The following is a 12,051-nucleotide window of genomic DNA, read 5'->3' on the forward strand; positions in this document are numbered from 1 at the left end:
CCTCAAACAAAAGGTTTTGCAAGTCAAAAATGTTTTTTTGTATTGTATTTGATACTTCAGGCAATAGTAAACATCCTACATGATGTTGTCCAGTCAGGTCCTGTTTGTCCTGTTCATTGTACAGAAACGTTCTACTTTTCTCATATAGACATAGCCTGTACAGTATTTAAGATTTAGTTTTAGTTAGTTTAGTTTAGTGTGTACATACATATGTTTTCTTTTATTATTGCACTATGGTGGGGTCTGTATGAAACATTATTTCAATACACGGTTTACTGTGTAAACTGTTGTACTGACAACAAATCATGCTCTGCATTGGGAGTCCAATTCCTATCTCCTACCAAGACCCTGTCACTACACCATCAAGCAAGTGAACTTCACTTTAGGTATCCATAAATGAGCCATTGCATAGAGATTTATGAATTCTGAGTGTAATCATCACACTACAATCTGTAAATTGTGTACTTCATTCTGTATTGTGGACTATGAGAGACAAATGTATATCACATCCAGAAAAAAATCTCCCTTTATTCGGGCTGTACGTGAGAATTAGAAGACAAGCATCAGATAGTATACAAAAGGGTTTTATGCAAAGTTCATATGTCATGGTGATTCAGTGGGTCTCAGAAATGATTCCAGTGTTAAACCGCCCTGTATTTTTTTATGAGACATTTTGTTAGACACGATCCATCCCACAGAAAACTCCCTGGCCGCGCGTCCGTTACGGGTCCCGGAAGTCGCTTCCCCGCAGATCCTGCTCGGCCGGGAGCGCGCATGAGGGAGCGCGCATGAGGGTGCGCGCATGAGGGAGCGCGCATGAGGGAGCGCGCTTCTTCCCGGCGGATGAGCGTCGGCGGCGGTCAGTATGGGCAACACGGACTCCAAGCTGCGCTTCAGGAAGGCGGTGATCCAGCTGACCACCAGCACCCAGGTGGGACTCGGCGCGGGCGGAATATTTTACTTGTTCCTTTTTTTTATATTACTTTCCGTGACCAAACTGGAGCGGAAAAGTCGTCACGGTAATAACAGATGGAGTCGAAAAACTGCCGCTTTAAAGATTGCGACTGATTGCAAACGTGGAAAAAAAACATCCAAGTGTAAAGAATAAAACTTTTTTTAAAAATTTTAAATTTTGATTTTTTCCCCCCCTGGATTCCAATTTTCAATTTTTTGCCTATATAAAAACCTCCGAGTAAATAATAGTTAACGTTAAAACATGCGGATCAGTATGAGGAAATTAAAGTTATTCCGACCCGCGGCTCGTTTAACAGTAACAGGTGAATATAGTTTTTTTTTAAGGTGGACCCGCCCGGATTTGCGTTAAAACGTGATTCACTCGTCTTTACTTCCTAACAACTAACGCGATTTTTCTCATCGGTTCGTGCTGGAAAAGTCGCTGTCGTTTTTAATATGCAGTGTTTGTGACACTTGTTTTAACTTATTTTTTAATGTATCGTTTTTTTAACTTAACCTGTGAGGGCGTTTAAGGTGGACCGGAGAGTTCAGTCAAAGTGGCCTCCTTTAGTAGTAATTAGTAGTAGAATAATTAAATTCAGATATGTTCACACTGAGTACCTGTTTTTTTTTAATGGCATTATATATAATTGTCCATGACTATTCTTTTTAAAATCATAAAAAATGTGATGAATATAGTTATTATGAATAGAAATTTCTGTAGCAGTGGATGTCCAGTTGTATAAGCGACAATCTAAAAAATATCATAATGCAAGGACAGTTGAGCATGGTCCTCTGGAGTGATGCAGCGCCATGGCCCTCGAGTGTTTCTAGGGTGGTCAGACCTACAGACCGGCTCTGACTGTGGGTAACGTGACCAATGCCTGTGTCCAGCCGGTGGAGGCCACCGACGACGCGTTCTGGGACCAGTTCTGGGCTGACACCGCCACCAGCATCCAGGACGTGTTCACTCTGGTGCCAGCGGCCGAGATCAGAGCCGTCCGAGAGGAGTCACCGTCAAATCTGGCAACACTCTGTTACAAGGTGCTCTTTACTAAATCTATAAGTGTTCATTATAATATAAATAAAAAATATCAGTCTTTGACCTAGCTTGAATTGTGTGAATACAGAGGACTGGTCTGCTGGTCTGTTGTCTCTGCGTTTTAATGTTTGTTAAAGCAGCCGGAATGTAATTAGTTGTAACGTACGTGTGTGTGTGTGTGTGTGTGTTGCCTGAAGGCTGTAATAACAGAGATCGTATTTTTCTGCAGTTCCTTTATCGCTGTGCAAGTCGCCTGCAGTGACCATTAACGTCAGTTTCACTTTGTACGGTGATGGTGTCCATATGGGCGCCCGGTTAAATATACAGTGTTGCGGTGGCTTGAGGTGCAAAATTCTGCTTCACCACTTCGTCTTTCATCTCACCTAAACCACCAAAATCCAGCACCTGCTGATCTTACAATCATTGAAATGTACTGACATCTGATATGGGCAGGTTCGACATTACCAAAGATCATATCATATATATATATATATATATATATATATATCATAAGGTGTTGCATTGATGATCCAGATCTGTAGTTAGAACCTAAATGTTCTGAGTGTGTGTTTGCAGGCGGTAGAGAAATTGGTTCAGGGCGCAGAATCCGGTTGCCCCTCGGAGAAGGAGAAGCAGATTGCGCTGAACTGCTGTCGGCTCCTCTCGCGCATCCTGCCCTACATTTTCGAGGACCCCGACTGGCGGGGGTTCTTCTGGTCCACGGTGCCCGGGGCCGGACGACATGAAGTGAGTGATTTAGACGCTGCTCGGCCTTGGTTCCTAGGCGGCCGAATGAGCTTTCTCTGTTCGAACAGCTGAGTCGGTTAAAATCTTCAAAAACAAGATAAAAACTTTCCTTTTTAAAAAGCCTCATATATATATATACATATATATATGTGTGTGTGTGTGTGTGAGTGATATTTATATAAAAACAATGATTGATTTATTAGGCTAGGAGTATTTACAGCTCACTCACCAGTGAACCAAATGTGGGATTACAATTGACTTTTTAATGCACTTATGTAAGTCTGTCAAATACTATACATGTAAATATGCAAATGATCCTTTTTTTCCCCATATATAGTCTGCCTTAAAAGATTGGAACGCTGTGAATCGGGCGTCACATTTTTTTAATTAAGACTGAACTAGCGTTTTTTTTTCTCCCCATATGCTTTGTACCGGAACTCTATATTGGATTAAACCGCAGGTCGTTTACTATGCCAGGCAGTTCACTTGTGTGTACAAATGAGGATTATTCCATGTTTCTCTCTCGCTGCTGGCTCATTAGAGGCCATTCCCTGTTCACCGTGATTAAAATATTGTATTTAGCGTACAGAGATGGGTTGGAGCGAAGATGCATGGCCGGCTGGGAGTTATGTAATCCTGACAGTAGGCGAGGGCTCATCCCGCCCTCTGGAGATAAGTGGTTGGATGGCAGCCACACTCCACTTTCTTCAACCGCCGCTTAATATTAATTTCTTTTAGCAGTGTGGGTAACAGGGCTGGACTGGGTTCATAAAAAAAAAAAAAAACGCTGCCAAATTCCCATCCGAGTGGAATTTCCACCATTCCGGCCCGGTCCGTAAGCTCCGAGCCAGGTGGTCACCGGGGACTTGATTTAGTTCTGAATCCAGGCAGCTGATTCACTGATTCGAGTGGCTCTGCTGCCCTTTTCCACCAACCCTCCAGTTATCAGACCTCCAGTGGAACTCCGGGGTTGAAACACTGCGGATATTGTGTGGAAGTATCGAATGTCCGGTAATTGAAGTGGCCCAGCCTGGTGAGTGCTGGTCTAGTGGGAATCTGGGAATTTTACTCTCCTTGGGCCTGTATGTCATCGGCTCCCACACAGACATCTGAAGTGAAACTGAATACAAATTGACTGAATGTAGTTTATATATACACACACACACACACACACACACACACACACACAGAGAGAGAGTTAATACATGAGCTCTTGAACAGTAATTAATAATAAATTGAATTGACACTGAAAATTATGTTAACTCTGGAAAAATATGATGCAAAAAATAAAACAAATTGACTATGGCTAGAAATAGAATTTTTGCATGTTTCTCTTCCACAGAGAGCGTTAGAAGTCACGTTTTTGGGACTTATCCTGAGTCTGAGCTTGTCAACAACACCTCAATTATGCTCATTAAATTGCAGTTAAATTGAAATAGAATAAAACTGCAACCTTCCACGACTAGTTATAATTTCCCCATTTTATTTAATTTTTTTGGTGCAGAATGAAGAAGGGGGTGGTGGTGGTGGTGGTGATGATGATGATGATGATTCTCGGCCCCTCGCGGAGTCACTCCTGCTGGCCATCGCCGACCTGCTGTTCTGCCCAGACTTCACCGTCCAGAGCCACAAGAAGTCCGGCCCGGTGAGAACTTTTATTTCGTTTAAAGTTCTGAAAACTTGGGGGGAAAAAAAAAAAAAAAAAAAGAACTATCAGTGGTTAATGAGTGACTTACGCCTGTAAGGGTGGGGCGTGGCCCCCTGTCCTGTTTGTGAAGGGGAGGGTGTGCACCACTTATCCACTCTGCAAACACGCACACTGCCCTGCAACACACTATGTCCAATACAGAGCAGTTGTGTGTTATTTGGATGGTGGAGCTGGTTTTGCTCCAGCCGGCCATACGTGTGTTTGTGTTTGGCAGGCTGTTGAGCTGAAAATGGCCGACCCCTGGCGTTGCTAAGATACTCGTCGGGAATCTAATATGTACAGGCACTCCTCCCTCGTCACCTCTCCTGCTTATTCTTCCTCTCTGGTTCTCCGCTGTGTGATTTTACTGCAGAATGTTGCCAGATACTCTGACATTCATAGCCTATTGTTATTGCAGTACGATCTACAGCTTGGAAATTGTCATACTGTCCTAAAGGCTAATCTTAGTGCATTAATAGTTTTGATATTTTCATTGTTCATTTTTTTTCAAATTGCTTTGTTTAAATGTGAATAAAGCAGAAATTGTGGTAAATATGAGATTATGATATTCAAAGCAGAATGTCTAAGAGTTATGGGCTTAAATGTGTAACCACAGGGCCCTTAGTGCTTAAGTGAGTGTAACAAGTATGGCTTTTATTCCTGTCCTCCTTCCTGTGGTACTTCTCATTCCACGTGCTGAAAAATGTTTACTGGGCTCATTGTTCCATACAATTTTACAGGCAAATCATGTGTTTTGGGAAATATTTAGAAAATCTAGAAAAATTAAGTGTTTATTTCTCCATTCTGTCTAGAAACCTGTCCTAATGAAGTATATAATAATATTAATTTGACCTTTCCATTTGAAAGTGAGATGGAAAGGTCAACGCTTGGTAATGACATTTCATTTTGATTTCTATGCAATATGAAATATATATTGTTCTCACAGACTATGAGATATAGGCTGTGTAGTACTGTATTGTAAAGTAAAAAAGATTGAAAGGTTTATTTATAGTACGTTCCTAGTAGTTTTGGGTCAGCTTGAGCTCCACATGTGCCGTCTGCAGCCGGGTTCATCCGTTACTGAGTAACTGAACGTGGGACTCAGCTTCTAAGTACAAGTGTTTAGTGATATGATGGGAATGGTGCTTAGAGAAGAGCTATTTTAAGATGAGTGCATGTCTGGTGAAAATATAGAACAGTCGTCCTCTAACCAGGCTCTACAGTCTATGTCAAGTTAAAATCAAAGTAAATCTGAGCTTTATACAGTCCAGTATACAGAAAGACGAGACTCCAGATACAGCAATAAATGAACCATATAGGACACGGTCACGAGAGCGAACAGCAGTGGGCTGAGAACGTAGCCCTGAGGAACTCCTGTGCTCAGTCGGATGGTGCTGGAGGTGTTGTCGCAGATTTGGATGGACTGAGGCCTGTCTGCCTGGAATCCAGAAACAGACAGAGGTGCTCAGTTGAGGGTGCCAAACCTCAGCCACCATGAGCCTGGCTGAGACCGAACCAGAGCCAGAAGACTTGGCTGATGTACTAATACTCCATCTAATGTATGTAATGTATTAAATGGAAAAAAATATATATTACACAATACCAGTCAAAAGTTTGGACGCACCTACTCTGTGGTGTTTGTGGAGACTAAGATGGCGCCTTTGTTTGCTATCGTAGTCATCAAAAGCCGCTTGATTAGATGCTCATTAACATGAGTGAAGGATAAAGTGTTCAGCATAATAAACCTTCAGGACTGTTGGAGACTGTCCCCGTTGTCCAACTTAAGGGGGTGGAGAGACGCAAATCTTCAACTTTTTTTTTTTTTCCCCATGTGTGTTATTTCATAGTCTGCATCTTCAGTTTTATTCTATAATATAAAAAGCGAGTAGGTGTGTCCAACCTTTTGACTGGTAGTGTATATAATGATTGTTTTCAGGTTTGATTTCTGCCCTTCATCCCCAACCAAGTGAAGAAATGAAGATACCTTTGAGAAGTTAGACATTTTATGTATGGTGACTAATCATAGGAAATATAAATTTTAGATCATGGTTAATTACATGATATTCTCTTACAGGACAGCGCAGAGGACATGCAGTCGCTGGACAGCTGTGAATACATCTGGGAGGCCGGTGTGGGTTTCGCCCAGTCCCCACCTCTCAACTACGTGCACGATATCAACCGGTGGGTTATCGTGAAGCAGAGACATCAGCCTGTCCTGTCCAAGAAAGCCTTTTGTCTCGAACAACTGTGTTTCCTCGATGCAGGAATGAGGAACGGGTTCTTGCACCTCCGCGCTTGACACCTGATAGACCTGGGAGGGAAGGGGGGGGGGCTTTTCAACATTTACTTTTAATTCTACCTGCTGCATATTTCCTCATTTGCCCTCTCCGTTTACCCCTGGCAGCATGGAGCTGCTGAAATTGCTTCTCACGTGCTTCTCCGAGGCCATGTACCTCGCCCCATCCTCAGACAAAAACATCCTCAACCCCTGGGTGACCTTTTTCTGTTCCACAGACAACCGGTAAGGTTCAAACACACACACACACACACACACACACAAAGCCTCTTCCATTGCTTGGGCATATCTTGACTGTAGGTAATATTCTAATATTCTGTCTAGTCATCATGATGATCAACATACAACCTTGAATAAAGCTCTCGAAAACTATTTAGACGTGTATAATTTAGTATATTATTACTGAACATTGTGCATGATTAGTTTAGTTGGATATTGTGGAAACCTCCTTGTGTGGAACAGGCACGCGTTACCTCTGTTCACCTCGCTGCTGAACGTGGTGTGTGCTTACGACCCGGTGGGCTACGGGATTCCCTACAACCACCTGCTCTTCTCGGACCACCGGGAGCAGCTGGTGGAGCAGGCGGCGCAGGTGCTCATAGTCACCCTGGACCACGATGGTGGCGTCGCCACGGCAACCGCAGAGCTGGACTCCACCGTGGAGGAGCAGGAGGTGCGACGGAACTATACATGCATCTCAGCGTGTGTGTGTGTGTGTGTGTGTGTGTGTGTGTGTGTAATTATTATTTTTTTTATTTGATGCAGACATCAGGTCCTGACAACCTGTTTGTGAATTACCTGTCTAGGATCCACAGAGAAGAGGTGAGAACTGGGAATGCACAATTCCACACACAGAAATACTGCAAGATACCTTCAGATATCGTTCATTAAGAACTTTTGCTTGAAATGTTTCGTTTAGAAGAAACGTGTAATTATTACTCTACTTAAGAATTTCTGACTGTAGTAGTAATGGTTGTGCTTTAACAACATTTTAAAACCCTTGGCAAGTCTTTGAATGTTGAAAAAGTTGAGAGATGGATGGGGGGAAAAAATCCCTGGAAGCAGGGAGCTCCGGTTTATTTTCCCACCCTCTTATTTCTGTGCCCTGATGTCACCGTCGTAGGATTTCCACTTCGTCCTGAAGGGTCTGGCCAGGCTTCTGTCCAACCCGCTGGTTCAGACCTACCTGCCCAACTCCTCCAAGAGGATCCAGTTCCACCAGGAGCTGCTAGTGCTCTTCTGGAAGCTTTGTGACTTCAACAAGGTACTGAACGCGGCCTAGATGTTGGCTCAAGATGAACAAACTGATTTGTGTGATGATCTGACATTTGGGTATTGTGATGAGATTAGAAACATTAGTGGCTTTAATTTTACTAAGCGGGCCCTCTGTACCACGATGATCCACAAGATCTTCATTTCTCCTTGTCCCACGTTCTTTGTAATTGTGTTTGCATCATCTGGCGAGGGGTGGTGTTGATGCTGCCTGAGATGTTGCGAGCTGGGTTGAGGCACCATCACCATCATTACCATTAACCTGGAAGACAGGATGGGTTGGTCTTGTGAACGGTTTAGAGACAGGATGTTGTTCTGACACCACTCCACCAGGTGCACCACAAGTTATAGTACAAGGTGTAGTTTTTGGGTGGCCTTGCATAGAATGAGCAGGTAATGGTCCAAACTGTTCCAAACTGTCCTCTGGACCACATGTCAACTGAGGTGGATAGTCATTCCAAGCCCCACCTCGCGGTTTCCGAGGAAAATGAACCCCACGGTGAAACTGTAGACACGATCCAGATGTTCCTCAGCAACACCATTCAGGCGTCTGATCATCGGGGCAGTGGTGGACTAACGGTTAAGCATACGGCCCCGTAATCAGAAGGTTGTCTGTTCGAATCCCGATCCGCCGAGGCGCCACTGAGCCGGTCATGGCTGCCCACTGCTCACTCAGGGTGATGGGTTAAATGCAGAGGACAAATTTCACTGTGTGCACTGTGTGATGTGCTGCTGTGTATCACAAGTGACAATCACTTTTCAGAAATTCCTCTTCTACGTGCTGAAGAGCAGTGATGTTCTGGACATTCTGGTGCCCATCCTGTACTACCTGAACGATGCTCGTGCTGACCAGTGTGAGTAGGGTGTGTGTGTATGAGGTGAATTTTATGAATTATTCTTTGCCATGTGAATGTGCGTTTATTTTGTGTGTGCGTGTGTGTGGTGGTTCACAGCCCGCGTGGGTCTCATGCACATCGGGGTCTTCATTCTTCTGCTGCTGAGCGGAGAGAGAAACTTTGGGGTGCGCCTGAACAAGCCCTACGCCCTGCGGGTGCCCATGGACGTTCCGGTGTTCACCGGCACCCACGCCGACCTGCTCATCGTGGTGAGTACAGCATCCATGGCGATGGGGGCGTTCACCGACAATACGGAGTTTCCAGGTTATGCCTCTGTGACCTACAGATTTTCCACAAGATCATCACAGGTGGACACCAGCGCCTGCAGCCGCTGTTCGACTGCCTGCTGACCGTCATAGTGAACGGTGAGCGTCGTCGCCCCCTGCTGGATCTGGCCGCATCCCGCACTGCATCCTGCTCCTCTGCGGTGTAAATGCGGGGCCTCGTGCCACCACAAGGAGTCTGTAACTGTCCCTCTGACCCTGGCATGTTCTGATGAATGAATGAATGGTTCTGAAGGAGTATTTTACCTTTTCGGAGATGTGACGGTGAGCTTTTCGCGTACACAGTTTCCCCCTACCTGAAGAGTCTTTCCATGGTGGCAGCCAGCAAACTGCTCCACCTGCTGGAGGCCTTCTCCACCACCTGGTTCCTCTTCTCTGCTGTCCAGAACCACCACCTGGTCTTCTTTTTGCTGGAGGTCTTCAACAACATCATCCAGTATCAGTTTGATGGTGAGATGGATCACTTGATAATGATCATTTAATCACTGAGTCATCTGCTTGGTACTTTTAAGGGAACTTTGGCAACTACAGACCTAAGAAATAAATTTTTTTAGTATAGTAAAAAATTAGGCATTAGGCATATGATGATTTTGTTCATTTTTGTTAATTTCTACCTGGTACATAATAAAAAAAATATTTTTTTAAATCCCTGGACTCACAAATGTTTACTTAAAACATGCGTTTTAAATGAATTTAAGATATTATTTAAGATGCCTGCTGATCAAGCGCTCCGGTTTCTCTGAGCAGGGAACTTCAACCTGGTCTACTCCATCATCCGCAAGCGCAACGTCTTCCACCAGCTGGCCAACCTGCCCTCCGACCCCTTCTCCATACAGAAGGCCCTGCAGAGGAAGAAAAAATCTCCCAGTGCCGTTTCCCGCACCAGCTCCCAGGAAGGCGTGTCAATGGAGGGCTCGCGACCGGCCATCCCCGCCGAGCCTGGCACGCTGAAGACCAGTCTGGCCGCCACTCCAGGTAACCGGGGCTTCATCCCCTGGGAGATCAGAGTGAACGGTTTTTCTAAAGCAGCACTCGTTGACTTGGCTGTACCTTAAGAAAATCCTAATTTAGAATTGTCTGTGCTTTGGATTAAAAATCCTTGCCATGCTGTTGGTCAGGTATTGAGAATTTGACTGAGAAGTCCCAGGTGTCTGAAGACGGTACCATGGTTGCCCTGCAGGAGGCGCACCCTTCCCAGCCACCGCCAGACCACAGCGCTATAGCCGGAGCCAGCGACACAGAGTCCAACAGCGGCCGGGACAACGACGTTAGTCCCAAATGAACCATGAGACTGAAGTGAATTCATTCCGATGTGTTCATGTTGTGGTTTTTTCGTCAATAGGACGTGTTCTACACCGAGACTCGCAGGACGCGTCTGTCCAGTGCATCGTCTGCTGCATGCTGGAGCCCCACGTCAGAATGGGTAAGCGCATTTTATAAATTACATGAATAAAATATGTGGGTTTTTTTTTGTTTTTTTTTAATTAAATCCTCAGTTGGCCTTTTAATGAGTACTGTCTGGAATAATCATTTTTGAAGACCGCAAGGGGGCGCTATAAAACCCGAAGCCCTTCAATAGCACAATGCCACTATATCATCTGGACAATTCTTTTATATTTTGTTCCGATTGCTGATGCGGGATCGATTGATCCCAAGCCTGCATTTTAACACATGGCATAAATAGAAATGAATGGAACTGTCCTGTGTTCTCTCAGGTCCTCTCCTGGAAGAGTAAACTCCCCCTTCAGACCATAATGAGGCTCCTGCAGGTACTGGTGCCGCAGGTGGAGAAGATCTGCATAGACAAGTGAGTCGCACATCAGATATCTGTTCTGCAGCCACAGAATTAAAATTTCTTAGTGAGATTGTTTTTTTTTTTTTAATTATTGGGATGACAAGAAACAGTATTAATCAAATAAAATTCTGTATTGTAATCTGAATAAACCTTTTTCCTACACTTAACCAGCTGATTTGTGTGTTCCAGCTGAATGGTTATCGTTGCACTGACCTATGGACTTTTATTTTTATTTTTTTCTGACCCAGAGGCCTGACTGATGAATCAGAGATTCTGAAATTCCTTCAGCATGGCACCCTGGTGGGTCTGCTGCCCGTTCCCCACCCCATCCTCATCCGCAAGTACCAGGCCAGCGCCGGAACCGGCATGTGGTTCCGCACGTACATGTGGGGTGTCGTTTACCTTCGGTACGTGGGTTCTTTTTTCCGGTTTATTCTAAATGGAAGTGCGGTCATTGCGAATTGGTACCATCTGGATCCAGAGGGAACCAACATTCCCATTTCTATGAATTTTCTGTAAACTTGCTTACTTAGTTCTATCCTATTTCTCTCGTTTTGACAGTAACGTGGATCCTCCTATCTGGTACGACACAGACGTTAAACTTTTTGAGATCCAGAGGATCTAGGAGGACCGGCTGAAGTGGAAAGAAATGGGACATTTAGCTGGTAGCTCCCAAATCTGCTGCTTGGACCGTCCATCATTGGAGGAACTGCTCTGGGGCATTATAAGGGCGTGTTAATAATCAGTCCCTCCATAGTTTCTTACTGTGTTGCACTGTAGCTTCTGTTATTTCGTCACTGATGAAATTAGCCATTGACTTCACCTGCAGTTTGCTATTTTTTTTTTTTTATTAATATTTTAATTTCTGTGGGTGGATGTCAACTTTAACAAACTCAATGAAAGAAATTGTACAAAAAAAGTCATCAAAAATGTATCTGTTTCAAACAAATATATATTTCTCCTTAAACTGGTGTGGTTTTTATTAAATCATTTAGATTCCATGAGTCTCAGTAAGATTCAAAGATGCTTTATTTTGAAACATTTCTTTTTGCTGTAGATTTCTAAAATGACCCATCTG

At 44.2% G+C, this 12,051-nt stretch overlaps 1 protein-coding gene across 1 annotated transcript; it reads left to right on the forward strand.

Moving 5' to 3' along the window:
• Positions 1-799: 799 nt before the first annotated feature.
• On the forward strand, positions 800-11,765 carry hid1b (HID1 domain containing b). Its single transcript, XM_028969628.1, has 19 exons — positions 800-931; positions 1,849-1,998; positions 2,573-2,743; positions 4,248-4,388; positions 6,505-6,611; positions 6,835-6,951; positions 7,189-7,399; positions 7,492-7,548; positions 7,850-7,990; positions 8,762-8,852; positions 8,952-9,103; positions 9,181-9,259; positions 9,464-9,628; positions 9,926-10,153; positions 10,297-10,445; positions 10,521-10,601; positions 10,894-10,985; positions 11,222-11,380; positions 11,535-11,765. The coding sequence occupies exons 1-19, from the start codon at positions 866-868 to the stop codon at positions 11,596-11,598; spliced, it is 2,421 nt and encodes an 806-aa protein (XP_028825461.1). The 5' UTR covers positions 800-865; the 3' UTR covers positions 11,599-11,765.
• Positions 11,766-12,051: the final 286 nt, after the last annotated feature.

The sequence above is a fragment of the Denticeps clupeoides genome, chromosome 2 (genome assembly GCF_900700375.1).
Source record: "Denticeps clupeoides chromosome 2, fDenClu1.1, whole genome shotgun sequence".
Taxonomy (NCBI): Eukaryota; Metazoa; Chordata; class Actinopteri; order Clupeiformes; family Denticipitidae; genus Denticeps; species Denticeps clupeoides.